The sequence below is a fragment of the Bicyclus anynana genome, chromosome 19 (assembly GCF_947172395.1).
Source record: "Bicyclus anynana chromosome 19, ilBicAnyn1.1, whole genome shotgun sequence".
NCBI classification, from domain to species: domain Eukaryota; kingdom Metazoa; phylum Arthropoda; class Insecta; order Lepidoptera; family Nymphalidae; genus Bicyclus; species Bicyclus anynana.
Window position 1 is genome coordinate 8,356,869 of NC_069101.1, and position 27,701 is coordinate 8,384,569.

General features: G+C 39.0%; 1 protein-coding gene across 1 annotated transcript; it reads left to right on the plus strand.

Moving 5' to 3' along the window:
* Positions 1-27,605, plus strand: LOC112045315 (nuclear pore membrane glycoprotein 210). The gene is made up of 29 exons (XM_024081452.2): positions 1-316; positions 391-541; positions 1,182-1,302; positions 1,524-1,608; positions 2,293-2,523; positions 2,867-3,193; positions 3,631-3,775; positions 4,462-4,547; positions 5,417-5,593; positions 6,054-6,185; positions 7,316-7,401; positions 8,415-8,578; positions 9,502-9,630; positions 10,049-10,191; positions 11,333-11,540; positions 12,620-12,739; positions 13,142-13,342; positions 14,130-14,372; positions 14,718-14,864; positions 16,013-16,123; positions 16,800-16,989; positions 17,760-17,860; positions 18,515-18,799; positions 19,361-19,536; positions 20,728-20,867; positions 21,787-21,968; positions 23,638-23,830; positions 25,094-25,561; positions 26,223-27,605. The coding sequence occupies exons 1-29, from the start codon at positions 153-155 to the stop codon at positions 26,432-26,434; spliced, it is 5,118 nt and encodes a 1,705-aa protein (XP_023937220.1). The 5' UTR covers positions 1-152; the 3' UTR covers positions 26,435-27,605.
* Positions 27,606-27,701: the final 96 nt, after the last annotated feature.

A 27,701-nucleotide genomic window follows, 5' to 3' on the forward strand; every position in this document is an offset into this window, starting at 1 on the left:
TTGACATGGACAGCAACTTTTAGCTGCCCGCCGGGTGAACGTTGAACGCCAAATCCAAAAGTGACCGAAGAATCGAAAATACAAATGGCAATAGGTTATATTTTGTTTCGAGGAAACTAAATACTTTTACATGTAATTTATACAAGATAACAATGGGGTATTTAGTGCAAGCTGTTGTTGTTTTATTAGCATTAAATTTTAGCATACGAACTTGTGATTGTGCTAAAATAAACACGCCGCGGGTATTGCTACCATGGTTCGAAAATTTAAATGTGAACTTTACTTTTGAAATTATCGGCGGAGGGTGCTACAGTTGGTGAGTACTACACGAGAACAAGCATGTATAATTAAAGACGTTAGCAGTTAATAATGTTATTCTGTTGTCTTTAGGAGTTCTTCAAGAGATGACATCATAGATCTCGAGGCCTTGTATGGAGATACTTGGGGACACTGCTCTCGTGCGGCCCGCGTCTCGGCCTCCGAGGCCTGTGTACCTCCAGGATCTGTAATAATTTTCGCTGAAGATGACAACACTGGGGAGGTAAGTTGTTGTTGACTATTTGGCGGGAATTATTGAGAATAATTGTAACAAATATTTCCTCTAATCAATTTATATTTGTAGTTGTGGATATATATCAGATATGTTCTTATTTTAAACACAAGCAACTGATTAGATGAATTTTATGTTCACTGTAAGAACTTGCACACATCAGGGAAAGACACAGATTGAAGTATACTTGTGATTTTTTTTATAAGAATAACAAATTAGGCAGACAATTGACTTGTGAGACTCTTTTTAGTCAGCCACAGCCTGTAATGTAATTTGTTTATAGAAAATTTCAAAATGTTCGAGATAGTGTACTTGCATTAACCTTGTTCTGGTGCCTCTTAATATATATTTTTTTTATTCTTTACAAGTTAGCCCTTGACTACAGTCTCACCTGAGTGTAAGTGATAATGCAATCTAAGATGGAAGTGAAATCCACACTTCTTTCAGTTTTTACACAACTACCAAAATGCAAAATCGGTACGCCACTAATACACAACTAGCCACGGCCGAAGCCTCCCACCAGTCAGCGGATAGACCCAGGACCTCTGTCTTGTAAATCTACTGCACCATAGAGGATGTCAAAAACTATTACACTATAGTATATTAATTTCATGTCATGTTTTTCTTGCAGATCTTGCGTGGGGATGTTGATATAGCTAAAATCAGTTCTCTGAAAATAGTGAGTACCACTTGGAAGCTGTATTTGGAAGAAGCACCGGAGGCCTTTGAAGTTGTGGCAAATGATGATCTGGGTAATTATTTCTTGAAACTTTTCCCTGAAATCTGATTTATCTCCACTTTAAGCATCAGCTCATAGTATGAATACTTTTACCTCTGAAATTACTAAAAAGAGTTTAAGTTTCTCAACTTAGTACAGAAAATTTTAGATTAGATGTAAAAATATTATTTTATATAATACATATTTTAATCATAAAAATTTTACAAATCCATAATGTAATACTATGTTTCACAGGTAATACCTTTTCAACCTTGGAAGGAGTGAGTTTTACATGGACAATTGAAAATGTAGGGAATTATGGGGAAGATCCATTGGTGACGTAAGTTCAAATCAATCATTTATTTTTTCTCTGAATATGATACTGTAAATGCTCATTATTCTCACTTCTTTTATCAGTGATTTCACTATTTGTGGATTAAAAAATTGCAACCCAATTTCTTTATTTGTGGCTAAAAATTTAGTTATTTCTGGATCTGATATAAAATCTGCAAATTTTGCTGAAATTGCAAATGGAATAATGAAAATGCAATGGAATAGTAATATGTAGGTTTAAGAAAAATACGCTGCTGAGTGTCAGTCTGAGTTAAAGAAGCTTTTAAAAATTATTAAGCAAGAAAAAATACAAAAAAATATTTGATTTTTTTCATACATTTGTTTTTTATTTTGTCACACAAGAACATATCGCCTATAGTCCCATAAAAAATACCGTTCCATGTACTTTTTTGTCTCTGTGGTTCATCTATGTATTTATTGCTTTTTGATACAATGTCTAGCTTAGTGACTTTTGTGGTCGCTCTCAGAATTTGTAAATTGGCTTATCGTCTAGGTTTAATAATGGTTAGTTACTCATAGTATGATATCTACTAAACTAGAATAATTTACATTGATAATTGCAACACTACAAAATGTGCAGCCCTTTATGATATAGTACCTGCTGCCGCATGTATTACATATTCAGTTTAAAAGATGCATTTTTTAAGGTTTTTCAATTTTATCTCCTCAGGTTGGTTCGCTGGAGTGATACGGATTACGAAGCACCGAAAGGCATAGCTGAACTAGAGGCTAAAGGTTTCCGATCATATTCAGTTTTACTGTATGGCCAGGCCATGGGAGAGTCTAAAGTGACAGTGTGCCTTGGAAATATATGTACTAGCTCCAATTTACATGTAGCTGCTAGTGTGGTACTGACGCCTGCTGTAGCTTACATTGCACCGGGAGACACTCTACAATACAAGTAAGTATTAGTTTAAAACATGCAGACGCCTGTGTCTTTGTCGACGTAAAATTCTGTTATTGACTAATCCTGCGGCAATGATGAAATTTTTCCAGGGTATAATCTATCTCAATTTCTAATTTTAGCCAAATTCAGTTCAATAGTTTTGTTGTGATATAAATTTGTTCATTTGTAATATTAATGGGATTATCAGTTTTAAGTATTAAGACAGTTATCATAATGTCTTATAAGCAGATATTTCACCATTCCACTAATATCTGAATTGATGAGTCGTTATTAGATTAAAAATTAAATTTAAAAATACATTTTGTTCAAATTACCTACTATTACTGTGTTTTTACAGAGTTGTAAGAGTCCGTGCTGGACGACTAACAATACAAGACGTAGTAGAAACACTGTACACTATGAAAGTTGATGACACCGGGATTGCTACCATAGAAGATTCTGTAAGCTTGGTCAAAGGCACTCAGGTCGGAACGTCACATTTGTATTTGATGTCAGGAATTACCGAGGTATCAAAGGCAACGTTAACTGTGGTAGAACCTCATTCCATACGGGTCACTATTCGACCATCCAACTTGATAGTGTATGGAGACATTTTTAATATACACTGTGTCGTATATGACGAGGCTGGACATCTGATGACGCCTGGACAGGAGATGTTGATAAGGTGTGTTATGTTTTGAATTTTCATCCGCCTTAAAAAAAGGAAGAGGTTGAAGCGTATATATTTTTTCAATGTTTGTTATCTCATAACTTCGTCATTTATTAATCATTTTTCAAAATTCCATTATGTTTGAGAGAGTATACTCTCAGATTGGTTCCATTTCATTTTCATGAAAAATGGTTAAGTAATTTTGTGTTGAAATCAAAATAACTGAAATATGTCTTTGAGGTCAGTTTCATTTTTATGGAAAACAGATTAAAACAACTGTTATTAGTTCACTTTGTTGTCCATCTGTTTGTCCAGGCCCTTTATTTTGGAAACTGATGGACATATCCAGTTTAAAAAGAAAAGATAACTCCCTGAAGCTGTAAAAAATTCCTTCCAAGTTATCATAAAAAAGATAGGGCTCATGATGATGATTAATCTGTATGTGCATCTAGATTGACAGTGGATGGTGCAGCAAATGTGGACTTGTTGAAATCAAATGAGAATGGTACAATAACAGAAGCAGTGGCACAGAATGCTGGGGAATTTACTGTCACTGCAAGATTGTATTCTATCGCTGGCAGAGCACTGACGAAAAAGGTTTGTATTTAACCATGGTATGCTAACACATCTCTCCTTCACTTCAGGTTCATCTATGTCTATGTATACTTAAGATAAACGCAACATATGTAACAGATCAAACTCTGTATATTGAAGGTATTTTGAAAATTTTAGTTTTAGGACATTTGTATAATCAATACTGAAGCCAAAAATATTTTGTCTATCTAGCAGCACACTGTAACTACTAAATTAATTTAAATTAAACTTGGCACGATTTGAGACCATAATATGTAGAAGGTTATAGGCTACTAATAGTCGCGAAAATTAAATCAGAGGGGGGTGAAACAGGGGTTGAAAGTTTGTATGGAAAGTCCTGCATTTTTCAAGCACCTAACATTTGTAAAAATTGGTAACTACCAAAAAATACTAAAAATAATGTCATTGAAGATTTTTCAAAATTCTACCCCTAAATGGTTTGTTTTAATATAAATCGTTCATATTTTGAGTTATAGTTTTGTAAAATGATTATAAAGTATACATTGATTTCCTCGTAGACGAATTTGCAGGCGTCCACTAGTTTTAAATAATTTAAGAATTCATTCCCACTATGCTGACGTTCCTTTAGTTTTCACACACAAACACATTTGGACTGTCACCTTATAGACATACAAACTGTCTTCTAAGTATAAAATACCTATAATGTTATTTCTGGTGTTTTTTTACAGATAGAGGGTCAGGAGACTGGATTAGCCATTGAGCCTTTAGCAATAGTGCCTCCTGAACTTTATGTGGCTTGGACTGACAGTATTCAGTATGTATGAATTATAGAGTATTCAGTATGTATGAATTATAGTAATTTTACTAAATATTTTAAGCCCTGCTGTCAATTCGCAATAAGCTGTTTTCATCAAGAGTGATTCCAAAGAAAGAAAACTCTGCCAAAGGGCCGTTTTCGGCCCTTTGGCAGAGTTTTCGATGAAAACTCCCAGGCTGGCTGAGTTTTTTCGACATGAAAAATCATTACTAGTACTACGACATAAATCACTATCTAGTATCTATTGCTGAAACTTCCATGAAAATCTGTTTAGCTGTTTTTAGGGTTACTGTGAACATACAGACTTTTGCGGCGGACTTTGTTAAAAAAACATAATAAGTAAAAAATTTTTTAATTTTTAAAGTCGTGACTAATAGGTTAGTTGACACTTTTTTTAAAACGTTCTTAAATAGTTATTATCTTTCTACTAGACTAAAAAAATGTTCATATTTTTTTGAGACGTGATTACATAAAAATTATAGTTTTGAAATAATATGTTCTTGACAATACGAGCCTAAACACCTGTTGGCCATGACAGTCTATATTTCAACTGTTTCATGACGTCACTACCATAAATCCCATACAAATGGAGCATTTGACAAAAATATAAGTTAACAATTACTTTGACTTAGAGTGACGTCACAAAATGGATGACAGCGTTTTTGACGTATGGAAAATTTTAAAAATACGTGATATTTAAATTAAGTTTTAAAAGAAATTCTCAACTTTTATTAATTGATATCGATATATTTCAGCCCCTTATTCCATGTACTACACAAAATTAATATTGTTTATATTATTAAATTTGTTTATATAAACCCTATTCTCATTTACAGAATATACATATAAATAACAAAATATTTCAGAAACATACAAATTCATCATGAAGGCGGAGGTGACGAAACAGTGACTTGGTCGGCGAGCGGGACTGGTGACGGTGCGCTGTCACTCTCACAGTCGGGCGTGGTCAGAGTCAGTGACGTCGGCCAGATGGAAGTTAGGGTGCACCTTACTAGGTACCCGCACATCCGTGCTGTTGGCAGGTGAGAACCATTCCAATATAGAGATTCGATGACAATCAGTGGTGTGCACAAGAATTTTAACTAGGGCACACTATACATGAGTGCATAATGGCCTCTGCCTTCAATTCGGAGTAGGTCTGAATCCAGTCCAGGGTAGCAACTCCAACTTTTCAGTTATGTGCATTTTAAGATATCATGTGTCTCAAACAGTGAAGAAAAAACATCGTGAGGAAACCTGCATTCCTGAGAGTTTTTTTTTAATTATCAGTGTGTGTGATGTCTGCCAATCCGCATTGGGCCAGCGTGGTGGACTAAGGCCTGACCCTTCTTATTCTGAGAAGAGACGCAAGCTCAGCAGTGAGCCGAATATGGGTTTCCGTTGTTCAAAACAGTATATATGTATATTATAATTGGTCTCGTTAATACCTCGAAGTTATGGGAAATACTCCCAAGCACCCTGTATATGTAATGATGATTGCAGAGTGGTGTCGGCGGTGGCAGATCTAATACAAGTGTCGAGCTCCGGCATCGCGCGCGTCGGCCGCCCCCACCAGCTGCACCTAGCATTGACTGCCGCGCACCCCTCCACTGGGGAACTTTATAATTTCCATTCGTAAGTACTTACTCAATTAAGTAATATCAGTACCTATTTTTTTTTTAATATAAATAAATATAAATATGAATAATTTTTTTTTTTAAATATAAATAAACTTAAACAATACACATCACTATCTAGCCCCAAAGTAAGCATACAGAGTAGCTTGGGTTATGGGTACTAAGATAGTTGATATTATAATATTGATATACATTTATATATTACATATACATACTTATATAATGTATAAATACACACAGACACTGGAAAAAACCCATGCTCATTACACAAATATTCGAACCCACGGCCGTGGATGCAGAAAGCAGGGTCACTACCCACTGCGCCACGCGGCCGTCTATAGATAATTTGATAGCAGCGGTAGTACCTCTACCGCTGCTATTAAATTCAATACATATTGAAAATCATAGAAAATTGAGATTGAAATATCACAATCTCTTACTATGCATTGGGACAAATTAAAATATCACAATCTCTTACTATGCATTGGGATAAATTGAAATATCACAATCTCTTTTGATGCATTGGGACAAATTGAAATATCACAATCTCCTTTTATGCATAGGGACAAATTGAAATATCACAATCTTTTACTATGCATTGGGACACATTGAAATATCCCAATCTCTTACTATGCATTGGGACAAATTGAAATATTACAATCTCTTTTGATGTATTGGGACAAATTGAAATATCACAATCTCTTACTAGCCATGGGGCAAATTGAAATATCACAATATCTTTTGATGCATTGGAACGAAAGAAAGAGCGATATTTTAACTCCCGCCTTTAATAATTCCTATGTTTGTTACGTCATAACTTCGTCATTTATTAACCAATTTTGAAAATATTTTTTTTTGTTAGAAGCATACCCTTCCAGATTGGTCCCATTTAATTTTCACGAAAATCTGTTTAGTAATTTTGTGTTAAAATCAAAATAATTGAAATAAGTGAACTAAATTGCCCATACTGTGGCTTTTACGGTCACTAAGCTTTGATGTTGGTTAAATTTTTTATTAAAAAGTTTTTTTTTTCCTGAGAGTTTCTTTTTTTATTCCATGTTTTATTTCTTGTATAGGGTATTAAATTTTGTCTCTTACAAATTGACTTTAATACAATGTTTTTTTTAGATGTAACTGTGGGTCGTTTGCCGTTTCCCTTTTGGAGGGTCCTGAACCGCAGAATGTTACGGCGGCTCCTTGGTTGCAGCCGATGGGTTAGTTAATTTTACTCTTATTTATTTATACAATCTTTTTTTTATTAATGTGTTATATATATAATATAGTGTTTTTCAGAAAGCATGGGTTTATTTCGACCTAGTAGAACGATGATGAACAATTTAAGACCATTTAAAAAAGTGTCAACTAGCCTATTTGACGGCCTCCGTGGCGCAGTGGTATGCGCGAAGGATTTAATGACGGAGGTCCTGGGTTCGATCCCCGGCTGGGCCGATTGAGGTTTTCTTAATTGGTCCAGGTCGAGCTGGTGGGAGTCTTCGGCCGTGGCTAGTTACCACCCTACCGACAAAGACGTACCGCCAAGCGATTTAGCGTTCCGCTACGATGTCGTGTAGAAACCGAAAGGAGTGTGGATATAGGGAACTAACCAAGAAAGATAATACCATTGATATATTTTGTGATAAGATGTATAAGTTTAAGTCCAAAATAATTAATACTATTAAGAAGAGTTCTGTTTGATAATCCGCCTTTCATGTGTCATTGTTTGTGTAACCCATGTTTTATCTAATTCTTAGTTTTGTTTTAAGTTTGGCTATTTTACTTTTGCTTTAAGTTACTTACTAAAATTAATAACCTTTGAGTTTAGTTGTGAAATTAACAGTTTCCTTTTATTTTTTAACTAATTCCTAGTGTATATTGTTGTTTATTTTCTCTTTCTCTGTTTTTAATCTGTGTAAATTTATGTTAATTAATTTTTTAACTTTTTTTTAACACTTAATTTTTAATTGTTAGTACACCCTACACTTTATGCATGATGTGACTACCTTTAAGTAAAGTTATATGTGTTTCTATACCCTATTTATTAATTTTAATTCTGTATACATATAATTTTGTTGGTGGTCCAAATAATAAATAAACAAATATTCAGCCTCCTCCTAACAAGTTAGCCCGCTTCCATCTTAGATTGCATCATCACTTATCAGGTGAGATTGTAGTCAAGGGCTAACTTGTAGAGAATAAAAAAAAAAAATTCTTGACTTGACTATATCAGATGGCGCGTGCTGCGTGCTCCAATGCCACTGGAGCGCGCGTGGTGTGTCCACCGTGCGCGTGTCGCGCGGCAGGGCGGGCGCGACCGCGCGCATCGCAGTCCGCGCTGCACCGACTCTGCTGTGGCCGCAAAACGTTGCGGCGCTAGTTGGAGCCACTTTACCGGTAACTATAGATAGCTATTATCATCCATCATCATCATCATCATCATCATCATCATCATCATCATCATCATCATCATCATCATCATCATCATCATCATCATCATCATCATATCAGCCGATGGACGTCCACTGCAGGACATAGGCCTTTTGAAGGGACTTCCAAACATCACGATACTGAGCCACTATCCGTTGGTTTAGCTATACTAAACTCATACTCGATGTGCAATATTTATAGCCTCAATAGCTCAACGGTAAGAGCGGTTGGATCACCGAAGGGTGGTGTTACCGTAGCAGAGCCGTGATAGCCCAGTGGATATGACCTCTGCTTCCGATTCTGGAGGGTGTGGGTTCGAATCCGGTCCGGGGCATGCACCTCCAACTTTTCAGTTGTGTGCATTTTAAGAAATTAAATATCACGTGTCTCAATCGGTGAAGGAAAACATCGTGAGGAAACCTGCATACCAGAGAATTATCGTAATTCTCTGCGTGTGTGAAGTCTGCCAATCCGCATTGGGCCAGCGTGGTGGACTATTGGCCTTATCCCTCTCACTCTGAGAGGAGACTCGAGCTCAGCAGTGAGCCGAATATGGGTTGATGACGACGAACTATATATAATTAATCTAAGCTTTTTAATCAAATGTTATTGCATTAATTTAAAAATAAATTCATTATAATTATTATGTGTGAAATGACTAGCGATATGTAGCCTAATTTTTAATTTGTATGATGGTAAACATTTGCCACCTTACACAGCCATTTGCTCCTTCAGTAACACTTTCTTATGAAATTCGTCCGGTCTCTCTTTACTTTTGCTTTTGTCTTTTCTAATTTGACAGTTGAAAGGTCCGACAAGTTCCGATTTCTGATACGCGATACGACCAACAACCGATATATGTAAGGTATTGATTATTGATTGGTTTCCAGGTACTGGCGGAAGGCGAGGCGTTGGTCCCGCAGTCCAGCGAGCCGCGCATCGTCGAACTGACCAACAGAGACGGTCCCGCACCCTACCGATACCCTGACGCTCAGCTCTTCACCTTGAAATGTCGAAAGGTATGATTTATTTATCTACAGTAGAACCCGCTTAAGACGATTTCTCGCAAGTCCATTCAACTTGAGCCATGTTTTCATACATTTCCTAACGCTTAATACGATTCATCGTCCCGTTTAATACGCCTACATGTCACACGCGTGTGATTCCAAATGCGACATATAAATTACAACAGATAGATCAGGACATCATAAAGGTCCTTAAACAAGGTTGCAAGATAAGATTAATACATGATATTTTAAAGAACTGTAATACCGTTTCCGTAAAGAGTAGGGAGTTAGAGAAGGGCGGGAACGACTAGCAATATAAGGCGCTCGCCGTACGGTCGGCTTCAGTTTTCTCGTGGCGTTCGATATTTCTTGTTGTGTAATTCTTTATGGGTTACTTAGGATAAACTTAAACATCAACTTTTTTGAACAGAAAGGCGACGCTCGTCTAGAAGTAATGTCGTACGCAGACGAGGAGCGAGAGTCGGTCGAATTGGAGGTGGCGTGCGCGCCGCACGTGTCCCGGATACGTCTGGAGCCGCCCGACGCGCCCGGCAACTGCTCCGCCGGACCCAGGTACTGTGTGTCTCAGAACAATGTTATGAACAGAGACGCGACGCTCGTCTAGAAGTAGTGTCGTGCGCAGCCGAGGAGCGAGAGTCGGTCGAGTTGGAGGTGGCGTGCGCGCCGTATGTGTCCCGGATACGTCTGGAGCCGCCGACGCGCCCGGCAACTGCTCCGCCAGACCCAGGTACTGTGTGTTCAGAACAATGTTATGAACAGAGACGCGACGCTCGTCTAGAAGTAGTGTCGTACGCAGCAGAGGAGCGAGAGTCGGTCGAGTTGGAGGTGGCGTACGCGCCGTATGTGTCCCGGATACGTCTGGAGCCGCCGACGCGCCCGGCAACTGCTCCGCCAGACCCAGGTACTGTGTGTTCAGAACAATGTTATGAACAGAGACGCGACGCTCGTCTAGAAGTAGTGTCGTACGCAGCAGAGGAGCGAGAGTCGGTCGAGTTGGAGGTGGCGTGCGCGCCGTATGTGTCCCGGATACGTCTGGAGCCGCCGACGCGCCCGGCAACTGCTCCGCCAGACCCAGGTACTGTGTGTTCAGAACAATGTTATGAACAGAGACGCGACGCTCGTCTAGAAGTAGTGTCGTACGCAGACGAGGAGCGAGAGTCGGTCGAGTCGGAGGTGGCGTGCGCGCCGCACGTGTCCCGGATACGTCTCGAGCCGCCCAGTATAATTCCTTAACCCTACATCCTGTAGTTACAAGTACAGGACTCTGCTCGGAGTTTTTCTCTCTACCACGCGATGGACCCGGCCCGGCACCCACACGGTGAATCCATGAAATGCTAAGATATCCGTCTCTCGTCCCTCTCTGTACTATGTAGGTAAGTAATATCGAAAAATATAGATTTTATTGAAGCCGAAATCAGGACATCGACAATGGAACCGAAGTTACCGACGTAGGTCCATGAATGTCAGAGCTCATGTGGCGGGGCGTTTAGTCAAGAACATTATGATCCTAAGATGCTGGAATGGCGACCTCGCACCGAAATGCGCAGTGTTGCTCGACCCCCCACTGGGTGGACTGACGACATTCGGACCCTAGCGCATAAGGCTTCTAAGTCAACATATGGCCAACTTTTCTAGAATTTCAATTTATTCGAAAATTATAAAGCTCAACCAACACTTGGATTTCCTCTTACAGAGTATGGCTGCGTCCACACCAAGAAGTGTCTGTAAAAGTGACTCTTCTCGACGCCATTGGCCGCGAACTTCTAGATGAGGTCGGTCCCAGCGTGTCATGGGAAGTCCAACCTTACCACTTGGGAATAGAGTACCAATCTACTGACAGACTGTTTGTTGAGACGAAGGCTGAGTTTGCCGATGTACCTGTACCGCATAAGTATTATCAGGTGAGTGAAAATATCTCGGCCAAGTTCAGTTGTTTCTGTAAGATCGTTATTTATATAACCTCTGCCTCTGATTCCGGAGAGTATGGGTCCGAATCCGGTCCGGTCCGAAATGAAGGCAGAGGTCATATCCAATATCACGAGTGTTACGAGTAAACTATTATTGGCAGTTAATATTTATAAAATAAAATGTAGATGTCAAAGGGCCATCCCCGGCCCAGACCTCCCCTAACCACCTGGCAGTTTACTTATTTTTAAAAAAATCTCGACAATTTTACTTTAATAATGAAATCATTACTTTATAAAAAAAAAAGTTTTACGACATTTTTAATTCATTTTTAATTTGTCCACAACGGGGACAAGCTAAGATCGTTGACCATACAGCCTGAGTTTTCCAATATTTTTGAAGACTTATGATTGATTTGGTTGTTTGTTAAGCTTGTTGGTAACAGAAAAAAATAATACAGATCAAATGTTACTTCGACACTTTGGTACACTGGCGAACAATTTGCTCTAGAAGAGTTGATATAAAAATTGTATTTTTCATCAGGGAACACACTTTTATTAAGCCAATTATTTAACCAGATCCTTAGTTATATGTATATCACATTATCATCTCCATATACTTTTATACGGGGGTATACCTGGGTTCCCAGGGCCGGCGTTGTATGGGCCGGTGACCATTCTTCTTTGAGCTCAGACCAATTATAGTAGGACCTGTATCGCACTCATAGTCACGTACAAAATTGTCTGTCATTTTCTGAGGAAAACGAGCTTAGATTTGGTATATATCTTATACTAAACTAGAAGTTTTTGTCCGTTTTTTACACAATTCAATTACACAAAAAGGTATTTTACGGAGCTCTTTAACCGACGAACACGATTACAACTATGAAACATCAATACTATAGAGACAGTTATTATTAGACAGAAAAGTAACGTCTAGCGAGGCAGGTCCTATACAATAATTGGTCTGAGCCTTTGAGGCCAATATTTCTTGTTTTTACATTTCTCGTTTTATGAATGTAGAATTTTAGCTTTGTTTTTATTCAAAAGATGTTAATGTCCTTTTTATGTTACAGTTGGTGTTAGCAAGTGAACAAGCAATAGGATGGAGCGGGATATTGAAGGCAAGCATTTCCGATGCCACTGCAAGCATACAAGCAAAAGTGGTAGCTCCATTGAAATGTGACCCATTAAAGGTATTTTAAACATTGACCTCTTATGATAAGATAACATAAGCCTCAATAGCTCAGTGGCAAAGGGGCCGGGCTCATCACGAGAGGTGGTGGTTCGGTCTCCTCCCGTTGCGCTGGACCAACAGACTGTCGAGTGTTGATTAATTTTTTTTGTTGATAAGATTTTATTTTCTGATTTTTGTATGTCCTCGCATAATGACCATAAACGCCACAGTAATTTCGTGCACTTATTTCAGTTAATTTGATTTTAACACAAAATAAAAATTGTTATACAGATGACAATTTTCAAAATTGGTTAATAAATGACGAAGAGACTGTAATAACAAAAAAATATATTCGTCGAATTGAACCACCTTCTTTTTTTTAAGTCTGTTATAAATACTTGTGTTCTCTTTATTGCTTCAGATTAACCTTGCATGGGAAGGCGAGACGGTGCCAAACGTAGCCAAAGTGACAGGGGGTAGTGGTAAATACTCTGTGGAGACCCCCAAAGGGGTGTCAGCGACCATAGAGTCGGGCAGTGTATCGGCGTTAGTACCCGCACCGGGTACTTATGACCTGGTTGTTAACGACCTGTGTGTTTATGGAGAGAAACAAGTTATTGAGGTGAGTTTTTTACCCCCACCCTTCCTAACTACTCTTAATTTATATACAACTAGCTGCCGCCCGGGACTTCGTCCGCGTGGAATTCTTTATTTTTTTAAAAATCCCACGGGAACCATGGATTTTTCGTGATGAAAAGTAGCCTTTGTGTTAATACAGAGTGAGATCTGTTTCCATTCTAAATTTCAGTCAAATCGCTTCAGTAACCGCAGCGTAAAAGAGGAACAAACATACACACACACACTTGCACACAAACTTTCGCCTTTATAATATTTGTGTGATACTCGTGCGAAGCAGTTACATTATCGGAGTTTCAGGAAGGATCCCTAATTTTTTTTGGAAAATATAATATAGCCTTCCTCGATAAATGGGCTATCTATCACTGAAAGAATTTTTCAAATAAGACCAGTAGTTCCTGAGATTAGCGCGTTCAATCAATCAAACAAACAAACTCTTCAGCTTTATAATATTTGTTTTTTAATGTTTATTTTATTTTAGTTTAATTCTGTTCATAATGTAATTGTGTGATAGATCCATATCTATATTTATAAACGCAAATCGAAATTTTTTCCCTAATTGGTCTGATTAATTAATTTAATGTATCTATTCGAGTACTAAATTACGCATGTTGAGGTAAACTATAAGTGGGTCTATGACATAACAACTTTACTAATCCATGTTTTGTAAAACTCAATTTTAATTGTCATAACCTGTTGGTACCCTATAAAATAAATAAATAAATATTAGTATAGATTTAAAAAAATTGTCATCATGCCTATTCTACCTACAGGTGAACATAGAAGAGGTCCTCAGCGTAGAAGTGTCCACCGCCCGCGCGGTATGTGTCGATGGATGCATACCCATTAGTGCGTTGGTCAAGGGCATATCGCACAGGTACTTGAGTACCAGCCGGGAGCCCGACTGGAAGACCCTAGGCGAGGTCACGGTGACGAATGGCAGCTTGTGTGGATTGAGGGAAGGCTTCGGACGGGTTAGGGCTGCTTTGGGCGGCGTTTGGAGCCCTGAAGTTGAGGTAATTTAATTTTGAACAACTGAATAAATACTCTTAAAACCGTAGAATTGGTTAAAAATTACATGTTGGTCGCTCGTTGGTTCAAGACTGTTATGTTTGGAAATCCTTATAATGTGCCAATGACTACCAATGTTTGTCGGAAGCTTGTTTGGAATAGTGAGGCTATCTATATATACTCGTAATTACAAAATGTCCTTAAATTATAACCATATTCCCAATCGACTGGTGCTGGACTACAATAAAGAAAGAAGGCTCGTTTCATCGTTTCAACTGATTCTTATGGCTCCTTATGACATTTATTGTTATACCGATTGACATTTTCATGATTTTTTTTGTCATTTCCAGGTGACAGTGTTCCCCGCCTTGCGCATAGTGCCCGAGCGTGCGCGCCTGCCTGCGGGCGGGCGCTTGCGGCTGCGGCACGTGGGCGGGCCGCCGCTGCACCTCGCCACGCTCACGTACCACGCGACGCACGGACAGACGCACTTGCAGGTAACAGTGTACCGCCTTGCGCATAGTGCCCGAGCGTGCGCGCCTGCCTGCGGGCGGGCGCTTGCGGCTGCGGCACGTAGGCGGGCCGCCGCTGCACCTCGCCACGCTCACGTACCACGCGACGCACGGACAGACGCACTTGCAGGTAACAGTGTACCGCCTTGCGCATAGTGCCCGAACGTGCGCGCCTGCCTGCGGGCGGGCGCTTGCGGCTGCGGCACGTGGGCGGGCATCCGCTAGAAAAAAAAAATAAAACAAACTTCAGACCATATGACTGAAGTAAAACTTTTAAAGATAAAAAAACAAAGCGCCATCTATGAGCCTCTGCCTTAAAAGTAATTAGGAGTAGATGGTTTGCTGGAATCACGCTCCAACTGCCAACTGATTGCAGATAAAATTGGAACACAAAAAAAATCTATGAGCCTCAGGAACAGTATCGCAACAGGTTCTTAAAGTGTACAAAAAGGGATTGTTTCAAAGTTCTCTAAGAACGCCATCTATTGGAACTTTAAAAAAACAAACGCTGATTCACTCTGTCTGTAGATGGTAACATATTACTGAGACAGGCAGCGTGACGTCAGGAATGTGTATTCAGCAATGAAAATCTTCGTATAGTTATAACAAAGTGTATTATCACCAACAAAGATCGCGCTCGACTGGCTACCAGACAGTTTTACAATTCAAAATGGTTTCTGTATCTTACAACTACTTTTTAATTATACAGTTTTACGGCTTAGTCTAACATTATGAAATTAATATCATTATAATATTTAAATTAATATCATTATAATATTTAAATTAATTATAAAATGTAAAAAGTTTAATCTGAGTTTAAATAATAAATAATAAAGCTAAAGGTAGAATCTTTAGGTTTAGTCAAATCTGTATCTTATAAACCAAAAATTGTAATCATGACATTGAAGAATTATTATCAGCAACTAACAGACAATGTTTATAATAACATATAGATAGTTTAGTATATTTATAGTTTGTTAGATGGAACTCGTTGGCCCTCGTAACAAACACGCATTTTAAAAGTATCGCCAGATTACACTTTTCGTAACGCATTCACCAACTAACCCAGTCCAGTATGCGTAAATAAGTTTTATCTAAATAACTGTTTTATTTTTAATCTTTGTTTTCTGTAGGTGTCCACATCTGGCGCAGTGCAAGGTGTGTCTACGGGCACGGCGCGGGTCCGGTTGGTGGCCTCAGACTTTGCGAGTGTGGAACTCGCCGCCGCTGAAGCTGAAGTTGAAGTAAGTTTTCGTTTAACAACTTCGAAAGAGGAAAACAACTTCTGAGCCCGGATTTAATTCAAGCGGTGAGCCCCCTATCGACCACGAAAGATCGACCGCGCTGAGCTCAAACCAATTATTGTATGGACCTGCCTCGCTAGACGTTACTTTTCTGTCAAAGTATATGATCAACGATCTAATGCGATTATAAAAACTGTCTGTATAGAATCGATGTTAAATAGTTGTAATCGTGTTCGTCGGTTAAAGAGCTCCGTAAAAATACCTTTTTGTGTGATTGAATTGTGTAAAAAACGGGCAAAAACTTCTAGTTTAGTATAAAGATATATACAAAATCTAAGCTCGTTTTCCTCAGAAAATGACAGACAATTTTGTTAGTGACTATGAGTGCGATACAGGTCCTTTTATAATGGTCTGAGGCGCTGAGGCATCCTTTCTGGATGCAGAACTTCGCTAACGAATTGGACGGTCATTGCCACGTCAACGTTCGACGTATTCTGCTCCAGCAGTTGGCTTCTCGTATGTTCTATGGACGTAGGAGTGGCGGAATAATCGTTGAGCTTCCGGGTTTGGTACACTCTGTTACAGTATTTGTAATGAAAATCATAGCATTAAAACACTGCAATGCTGTGTGATCGTAATATGTTTGATATAGATAATATCTAATTATCCCTTTCAGATAGTCCCAATATCAAACCTGCGCGTCCGAGCCGCGACGCAGACGCTGTTGGTGGGTCGGCCGAGCCCCGTGTGGGTGGAGGCGGCAGGGTTGACTGCCACCGCGCTGTCGTCTCTGCAACCCTCTCCGCGGGTCACGTGGAGTCTGCGAGACCCCAGCATTGCGAGACTGTACACTTCGCACTCTGATGGTGAGTAATATGTACACTCCACTGTACATAATTTTTAATATGTAACCTTGTGACCGGGTCTCAAAGACCCTTTCGTAGTTACCGCCACTAAGTGGCTCACATCAATGCATCCCTTCCGTTAAAACATGCGCCTTCCAAATTATATTACAAAATAAGAAATTACTACAGCTGTAGTATTTTGTTTTGTGACAAATCTGCATACCAGACAAATTTGTTAATTATGTGTGTATGAAGTCTGAAAATCCGAATTGGGCCAGCGTAATGGACTATTGGCCTAGCCCCTTTCATTCTGAAAGTAAGCTCGAGCTTAGCAGTGAGCCGAGTATGGGTTGATAACTCAGACCAATTATAGAAGGACCTGTATCGCACTCATAGTCACGAACGAAATAGTCTGTCATTTTCTGAAGAAAACGAGCTTAGATTTGGTATATATTTTATACTAAATTAGAAGTTTCTGCCCGTTTTTTACATAATTCAATTACACAAAAAGGTATTATTACGGAGCTCTTTAACCGACCAACACGATTACAACTATTTAACATCGATTCTATAGAGACAATTTTTATAATCGCATTAGATCGTTGATCATATACTTTGACAGAAAAGTAACGTCTAGCGAGGCAGGTCCTATACAATAATTGGTCTGAGGTTGATAATTATGATGATGATGATTCACGGTGGATCCAAGCTCCAAATCCCCTCTTTTAATGCATTGTAGTGTGCTGGTCAAATATGGCAAAGACTAAAAGGGAATATATACTTTGTTGCAGATCTGTTGGAGCGGTCCGTAGTAGAAGGGTTGTCTGTACGTGTGGTTCCTCTGAAGCCCGGCGTTATAACACTTGATGTTAGAGTACGGAATATGGGACAGGTATGTTTTTATTCTTATCTCAAACTAGAAGCCTGCCTTACCATTCGTGAAAACATTTTATTTTCGAAAATCTAGCGGGTACAATTAGTTTTTATCGAGATAAGAAGTAGCCTATGTGTTAATCCGTGTTATCTATACCGTGGTAGCCCAGTGGATATGACCTCTGCCTCCGATTCCGAAGGATGTGGGTTCGAATCCGGTCCGGGCCATGCGCCTCCAGTGACATTTTAGGAAATCAAATATTACGTGTTTCAAACGGTGAAGGAAAAACATCGTGGGGAAACCTGCATACCAGAGAATTTTCATAATTCTCTGCGTGTGTGAAGTCTGCCAATCCGCATTGGGCCAGCGTGGTGGACTATTGGCCTAACCCCTTTTATTCTGATTTTTGAGAGAAGACTCGAGCTCGAGCTGAATATGGGTTGATAATGATGATATATTAATTCAGGGTATAATAATTCATATAGTCGGATATTTTTTTTATGACGTTTCCGAATATCGTGCGACCGCTACATTGAAAATTCAGCACCTGCCATATATTTTTATATATTTTTATCTATATGCCATATATATTTATATATTTTTATCTAGGAGGTCATTTCCACTGGGCTATCACGGTTCTTATGTATATTGATGACAAATTTATTCCAACAGATAGCAGAAACCCGTACCTGGGACAGCACAATCGAGATCTTAGGAATCTCTGACATTCGCACATCAATAGACGGACTATCCCGGGAGATGATCCCCGGGGAGCGGCTCTCTGTGGCTGTGGGTTCGACTGTCCGCTTGAAGTCCTTGCCCCGGAGTACCTGGGCCGCTTACGAGGATGGTGCCTTCGAGTTGAGGCCCAATGGTGATGTGGTGGCCGTGAGACCTGGACACGGTGTTATATTCGCCAAACACAAGGACGAACAGAACAACATTGATAGACAGAGTGTAAGTCAAAGATTTTATAATATAGATATAACATATATGTCACAAGCGCGTCAAAACTGAGGCGAACAAAAGCGGCTATTTGACCGCGTTTCATTGAGTCGCATAATAAATAACGGAAGTTATTTAAACAAATAATACCTAAATGTATATATACAATGTCTTTAAAAAGTGTATATACATAAATATATAATGGTATTAAAAAGAAAAGAAAATTGCGCGTGGGGGGGGGGGGGGGGTTTAGCTGAATTCGGCAAAAAAGCATCTATTTCAGGAATCATTTTAGCTTTGCGTGTAGCAGTTAAATGACAGACCATGTGTGTTTGTGGTATAATGAAGGTTCGTTTCATTAAAGAACAAGCCACAATAGCTCTACGGTCAAGAGGCATTAATCAACACTGCCTATATTAATTATATAGGCATTACAGGCATGAGGCCAGCGTGAGCATGGTGGACTATTAGCCTAACCCCTTTGAGAGGACACTCGTCCTCAACAGTGAGCCGCATATGGGTTGTTGATCATGATTATGTAGTGGACAATTCAAATAGATGAATGTGATCCAGGTTATTCACGTGGAAGTATCAACGCCCCACTACTGCACGGCCGAGCCGTCCGGGGAGGAGGAGTCAGCAGCGAGGCTGGTGCTGAGGAACTCGCTCGGCAGAGAGCTGTTGGCACCGCAAGCCAACATTTCGCTCGGCACACCGTACGCCGCGCATGTTCGACGAGCCGCTGACAGGTTGGATTTGATATTATCCTTGTAGCAACAACAATTCTTATGAGATCAGGTGAAACTCTGCAATGCTGGGCCAGCCGTTAGAAAAAAAACAACTGAAGTAAAATAATACATGAAAGAGAAACTTAAAAATTGGTACGGTTAGTAGCGCCATCTTTTGTGACGGACTGGCTTTACTTCACAACCTCCTACTAGTTAGTTCACAATTTTGCCATTATAAGACTAAACGGATTCGGCACTGGGCTTAGTAGTTTAGCAGTTTTACTACAGATGGCGCTTTTAAAACTTAACGGTTTGTAATTTCGATTACACTTTTCGTAAAGCATTTACTAGCTTATTTCCCAAGAAAATGAAAAAATGTCTTTTTCAAAAAGGTTACACACGCAATATTTAGGTAATTGTTTTCGGTGCAATAACCATAGGTCAGGCTTTTCGCACCGAGATATACATCGGACTGGGCTTTGTTAATCTGCCTGTAAAAATGCTAAGAGTCGTGGGTAGCAACAACGGGTGACAAACGTTTGTTTTGTGGCTTTCCCTAGGCGTGACATGTAAAAATTAAAAAAAAATTGTCTTACCTTGAACTTTTTCTTACTATTTTAAATTTTCCACTAAATACTTTTTTTATAGTAAAATTGAGTACAAAAGTCTTTTCGCATAGAAAGATTTTTTTTAATAACTATCTTATGTGGGCTACAGACCTTCAGTTATAACTGCGCAGTTTTAACTACAGTTTTATCTAATTTTTCATTAGAAAGAACTGTGTAGCTATCAGTTTTGCCGTGAGAGTTTTAGCTTTTTTTATTTAAAAAAAAAAGAATATTTGCCATATTTTTTACAATATGACCAATATTCCCATTCCCCTCCAACTAATTGGGAAAGACTCTGTTAGGAGTGGGTACGACAATAGACCAACGGGGTGAGGATAGAACCACCACCGTTCGGTGATGAGTCCAACCGCTCTTACCGTTGAGCTTTTGAGGTAATAGTAATAGTTAACTGAACAGTTAACACTCCAGGTCTGTAGTTCGCGTTACGGAAGAAATGTAATATACAAAAGTTTTTAGACACACCTTATATTAATAACGGTTGTTTACATTTCACTGCAGGTCTGTAGTCCGCGTTACGGAAGAAATTAAATTTACAAATTTTTTTTAAACACACCTTATCTTAAACGGTTTTTTAAATTTGTAGTGCTCTCGGGGACGAACTGCTGATAGCTGGCTTGGACGCGAACGGCGCTTTCCTGAGCTTCCAGAGTACCATCGGCGGCAGCACTGTGGGAGACGAGGTCTGGGTGACGGGGTCAGAGTCGTACGCTAACAGGGTTATAGGTGAGTTATTGGGGACGAGAGAGACGCAATTCTACTAATTTCAAGTAATACCGTAGAAATTGGTGTTGGGACAGGATGAACAGTTTATCCCCCCCTTTCGTCTAATATTGCCCATGGAGGAGCATCTGTTGGTTTAACAATTTTCTCTCTTCATTTAGCAGGAATTTCTTAAATTTTAGGAGCTTTTAATTTCATTTACACTATTATTAACATACGAACTAATGGAATATCTTACAGTCAAATACCCCTTTTTGTTAGAGCTGTTAAAATTACAGGTTCATTACTTTTATTATCTCTACCAGTATTAACAGGAGTTATTACTATATTACTTACAGATCAAAATCGGAGGAGATCCAATTTTATATCAACATTTATTTTGATTTTTTGGTCATCCAGAAGTGTATATTTTAATCCTCCCAGGATTTGGTATAACCTCCCATATTATATCCCGAGAAAGTAAAAAAAATTGGGGATTTGGGGATTTTAGGAGAGGGATTGTAATAAATGTACTTACGTAATCCCATGATGAAAGAAAGACATTATCGTCCCGTCGCAACGAACGAAAGCGATATTTTATAGATTTCTCCACTATTTATCGACAATGTACGAGTATCATTACAAGATAAGTTGTAATAATGTTGATATCTTAAACTAATATTTTATTAACAAAAACAAATGAAAATTCGGCCGTGGCTAGATACCACCCTACCGACAAAGACGTTTCGCCAAGCGATTAAGCGTTCCGGTTAGATGTCGTGTAGACACCGAAAGGGGTGTGGATCCATCCATCATGTGTCCTTCCATCTTAGATTGCATCATCACTTACCATCAGGTGAGATTGTAGTCAAGGGCTAACTTGTAAAGAATAAAAATATATATATATATATATATATATATTCTTGTAATGTAAACATTGCAGCTACAGGCAGTTGGGCGGTGTGCGTGGAAGGTGTGGGATGGCGGGCACCACCCGCAGTGCGGTTATTCGCGGGCGCCGGGGTCACTCTGGCGGTGCTGGCGCAGGACGCGTCCGCGCGCCACGTGCTGCGACTCGACCGGCCCGCCGCTACCTACGTCATACACCAGATACCAGTGCAGAAGGTATGATATACTCTGTTCACAATGACTAGTCTAGAGTAAATGTATGACAGAAATAACTGGTGATTGATTTGTTAAACCTCATCAAAGTGTTATACATGTAAAGAGTTTGCTAGTGTCATCATCATCATCCTCATCATATCAGCCGATAGAATTACACTTCAGGACAAAGGCCTTTTGTAGGGACTTCCAAACATCACTATCCTGAGCTGCATGCATCCAGCGAATGCACTCTGCGACTCGCTTGATGTCGTCAGTCCACCTTGGGAGGGGGGGGGGATCCACCAACACTGCGTTACTTAGCTCTGCTATAGATGTGTTTGCTTAGGACACGTCTACTGATATGTTGGTTTTTTTTATATTTGTGGGTGTTGTTGGTTCAAAAAAAAAACAAAGCGCCATCTATCAGCCTTAGGCATAACTGCATCGCAACAGGTTCTTGACAAAGGGATTGTTTCAAAGTTCTACTAAGAACCACCAGCGGCACCGCCTTTAAACTGATCAGAAGGTAGCACATAGGTAGGATGTTATTTTTTGCTTTTTAGTTAAAGTTATTTTTTGACTTGGAAGTCGGTTGAATTTTTTTTATTAAAATTTTTATTTTTTTATTTTTAGTGTTAGCACACCTACTGCGTGTGTACACTGTACAGTCACAACCTATCTAAGTGGAAAGTTCTTATCAATACAAAATTATCAAGTCCAAACACAAGGTAGCTACTGTGAGCAGTCGAGGAGTGCTCTTCACTGTGCTTCGTCTTCATCACCATACCCTTAATACAGTCACAATCCATCTAGATGGAAAGTTCTTATCAATACAAATTTATCAAGTCCAAACACAAGGTAGCTACTGTGAACCTTCAAGGAGTTCTCTTCACTGTCCCTCGTCTTCATCATCAGACCCTTAATACAGTCACAATCCATCTAGGTGGAAAGTTCTCATCAACACAAATTTATCAAGTCCAAACAAAAGGTAGCTACTGTGAACCGTCGAGGAGTTCTCTTCACTGTCCCTCGTTTTCATCACCAGACCCTTAATACAGTCACAACCCATATAGGTGGAAAGTACTCATCAATACAAATTAATCAAGCCCAAACAAAAGGTGACTGCTGTTAATCGTTGACGAGTTCCATCGTCTGTGTTTCGGCTCCATCATCAGGCCAACTCCAAACCTTCATAAAGTTGTAGTGATTTAAAATACCTTATGGAAACACTAACAAACGCACTAGCCGTCTCTACAACTTTCGAAAGTTCCCCTCAATTTCTCCAGGACGCCATCATCAGATCCTGACATGAAAAAAATGGGACCACCCTGGAAGTAAACCCTTCAAAACAAAAAAAGAATTTTCAAAATCGATCCATAATTGACGAAATTATCGCTGGACATACGTAAAAAAAAAAAAAACATACATACAGCCGAACGTAGAACCTCCTCCTTTTTGGAAGTCGGTTAATAAAGATGGAGAATTTGTTTGTTTGTTTATTTGATTGAACGCGCTAATCTCAGGAACTACTGGTCCGATTTGAAAAAAAAATTCAGTATTAGATAGCCCATTTATCGAGGAAGGCTATAGGCTATATATTATCCCCGTACTCCTAGGGAACGGGAACTACGCGGGTGAAACCGCGCGGCGTCAGCTAGTTTGAAAGATATAAATGTATTGTTTCCACCAGATGGAGTTCCTCCCCGGTGAATGGCCCTCGTCCCTCGTGCCCCTAGCCATTGAGGGTTCTGGCCTGACTTCAAGTCCGCTGCTCTGCACGGAGGAGCAGAAGTACGCTTTGGACGGTGTGCGGGTCGAACTGCCTTACACTTGCAGAAGCAAGGCGCCTCACACAGCGCAGCCCGTGTTGGATGTTGAGAATGGTATGATGATTTGTATTTTAATCAATCAATCCATCAATCAATCAATCAATCGATCAATCAATCGATCAATCGATCGATCGATTAATCAGATGGTAAATGTATCTTGCCAATTTGGCATGCAAATTATTTATTAAGTATTTCATAATTCAAATGACAATTTCGCCATTTAAAATTTACATCTTCACAATAGTTTTATAAGTAAACAATTTTATAATTATATTACTAAAAATAGTTAGTGTGTGCATTTTAAATATGTAATATTCAATTATAATAGGGAAAGATTAAACATGTGACAAAAAATAATAATAATATTGTATATGTACCTAACCTATATACAAGGAAAAAATTAAAATATGTATGAAAATAACAATAATATCAACTTAAATATTCATTTAACAAGAAACAATTAATATCGTTGGGGACCCAAGGTGCTGGTATAGCCACCCTGCACCAGAAAGCCTACCTCTGTCACTTGTCTTTGTTTTACCAGTTCATGACGATTCTCGAGAACTTCGTCAGCTGCTCTTAGGTCTATGTGGTCAACTAGTTATACTAACAAATTCACCGATTTCACCCGTGGAATACCGGGATAAGATATGACGCTCACAAATAACGTGGCTTTTTATTGGCAAAAGAATTTTCAAAACAGCATCAGCAGAAACAGTTATTAATCCCTAAAACCCAATGATGTTAAATACTGTTAGATGTGTTACTAAATCTTGAAAAATGAGGCGTTCAAAAGAGGAAATTTTACACATGTCAATGTTAGTTGATGTCAACAACAAACGTTATTTAGATTAATAATATCATCCAATGTCGAGTTGTGTGTTCAGGAAGTGTAAAAACTATATATACATAGATAAATAATGGAATTAAAGACAAAATTGTGTATGTGTGCGCTCAGTTTTGTAGCCTATTGTTTGCGATGATTTTGTGGGGACATAACCAATCTATAGTATAAAATTATCATTGCTAAAACCTCACAAATTCACAAACTTTATCTCTTTATAACAGTAGTATAGAAAATATCAAAGTCAAAGTCAAAAGTCAAAATTCATTTATTTCAATTAGGCTTAGTTTACAAGCACTTTTGAAAGGTGAAGATTATGTCATAATTTAATTTAATCTAATGGTGGTAATAATAGTCGAAAACTTAAAACTAAGATTACGAGGGTTCCAAACGCGCCATTTATCAATGCAGCAAATAAGAAATATTATTGTTCACATTCTGTTTTATACACTGCTTTTTATATAATTTTTCAGGTCAACTCGGTTGCGCGATCATCCCAGCAGCCCAAATCCGAGAGGCATCCGAAGTCGACCTGTGCGCCGAATGGGGGGTAGCCCGTACGTGTACCAAAGTCCTCCTTCTACCTCTCATACAAGTGTCAAGCACGAAACTCAATTTACAAACCCCACCAACTAGTTTCACCATCACGGGACACCCTCGAGCATTGAAACTGGTCAAAATGACCACATCTCCGGGCTTGAAACTTGAAATCAACACCAAAGACGGTGAAATCAGTGTTATAGTTAACAGTGAGTTAGTGACTTGTGGTATCGGATGGGTTAATGTGGTGTCTAAGTTGACAACTCAAGAGATAAAGGTGGAAGTGGAGAGGGAATGTGAAGTTGGATGTGGCACTTTGTTGGGAGCGATATTCTCTCTTGTCAGTCCGTTTTTACCTACCTTGGTGACTACCTTAGTGTTGGCATTTGGTTATAATTATGGTAAGTTGACAAATATTATTCATTATCATTACATAGTATAAAATGAAGTCGCTTCCGCTGTGCGTTTGCTTAGCTCTTTTAAATTATTCAACGGATTTTAATGCAGTTTTCACAAGACGAAGGTTTATATGTATAAAAGCGGCAGCGAAACGTATGGCAGACCATTTCGTCCCGGTCGACGGGTGCGAGGTCTTTCCTGTAGTATAAAAACTAATCATAATATTAGTATCTTTATAGCACTCTTGCGAAGCCAGGACGGGTCGCTAGTTATATAAGAGTTAATTTTTAATATTCATGAAATTATGATAATTTATTAAAAATTAAAATGAAAAATATTGTAGTTAACCACTCAAAAATCGCTAATCTAAGTTGGCAATGGTGAAATACAATTACGGAACCCTTCTCTGGGTGTGGCCCGACCCGCACTTGGCGGGAGAGATAGAGTAACTGTCAAATGGTCATCCAGTAAGCTTAGAATATCGCTATCTCAGTCGTCCCATTGCAACGAAAGAGAGTGATAGGTACAGTTCATTCTGTCTATTTTGTCTTCACGACATATGTTGTGGCCATCTTGAGTCTTCTGGATAAAATTAATATGCAGTGCACTAACATAAACTTGTGACATAAACCAGTACTAATAATTATTTTTTATTCCCTACAGTGCTATCACGTCTACAGAAGGGCAAGATCAAGATGCCAACCGAGCAAACACAGACTGTACAAACTCCAGTTCCACCGTTGCGGAATAGAACATGGTCCAGGAGTCCATATGCAGCTGCCGGACCCACAGCTCCGGTGTATGGAGACTCCAGTACACTGCCTGATGCCAGTTTCTCACCAGACTCTACCAGAATACACTCAAGATTCCTTTAGTGACTTAATAACAATGTAGTGAATGTTAAAGACCAGATACAATGTGTACTAGTGAATGTTGAAACATATAAAGTGTGTGACAAGGTCCGATAGATGCCGGGCTGACTACTCTGGTGTATGGAGACTGCAGTACATTACCTGATGCCACTTTAACCAGACTATCAGAATTCACACAAGATATCTGTAGTGACTTAAACATGAGTAAAATTTAAGACATTTTGAAGTGTTTAGTGACAATATGATAGTGTTTGTGTTAAAACTGTTTAGAGAGACTAAGTTTTTTTAACAATGTGATCAGTATGTATTGTGTGCGTGCGTGCGCGCGTGCGTGCTTGCTTGATTGCGTGCGTGCGTGCATACCAGTGTGCGTGCGTGCGTGCGTACAAGTGTGCGTGCGTGCTCGCTTGCGTGCGTACGAGTGTGCGTGCGTGCTTGCTTGCGTGCGTGCGTGCATGTGCGCGCAAGCGTACGTTCGTGTGTGTGAGTGTGTGCCATTATTATAATAATTAACTTTTAGGTTCCAGTAGGTCTTCGATGCACTCCACGTCATATCTTATGAAGACAAAATAACATATTGCTGAATCGGAAATCTCTCTCTCTCTCTCTCTCACTTTCGTTACGATTTAACAAAAAACATTTTTTATAATGTAACTTATTAATATTTTCGACATTGTTTCATTTGATTATTATTATTTTTTTATTTGTTTATTGTAATGTCTTGCACGCTTATTAGGCACATTGTAATTTAGCCACACCAATTTGACAATTCTACATTATCGCATTCTGGGACTAATATTAACGGGAAAGATATTTCCAGTTCATCAGTTATTATTGTAATATGAGTTTCTCTTCACGATATTTGCCGTAGAGTGTATCTTAAGCCTATGACATATAAGACCAAGGGGTGAAATGTATTGTTTCATCCTTGGTCAATGGAGTTAATGCAAGAAGGTAAAACTTGGTACATTTCATGAAAATGAATTTTGTGAAAATTGTGTGAATGAATGTGATATTTGACATGATTAATGTTTATATGGAGAAGAAGTGTATAAATCCTATATTAGAAATAGGTACAATTAATTAATTAAAAAGTAACCATTACACATACTATGTAATACAGAAACTTTTACAATGGAAGCTTCATAATAAATCAAAAGTGAACACTAGTATATTTTATGGACATTTTAATATGGTTATGGTTAATTTAATTGCATAACTTTATTAAGTATTAAAAAGGTGATCCTTGGCGGTGAAAATAAACTACGTG

Coding starts and splice junctions, on each gene's coding strand:
- LOC112045315 (XM_024081452.2), top strand. CDS start 153: ATGGGGTATTTAGTGCAAGCTGTTGTTGTTTTATTAGCATTAAATTTT. Junction 11,541..12,619: donor TACCGCATAAGTATTATCAG/GTGAGTGAAAAT, acceptor TTTATGTTACAG/TTGGTGTTAGCAAGTGAACA. Junction 21,969..23,637: donor ACCAGATACCAGTGCAGAAG/GTATGATATACT, acceptor TGTTTCCACCAG/ATGGAGTTCCTCCCCGGTGA.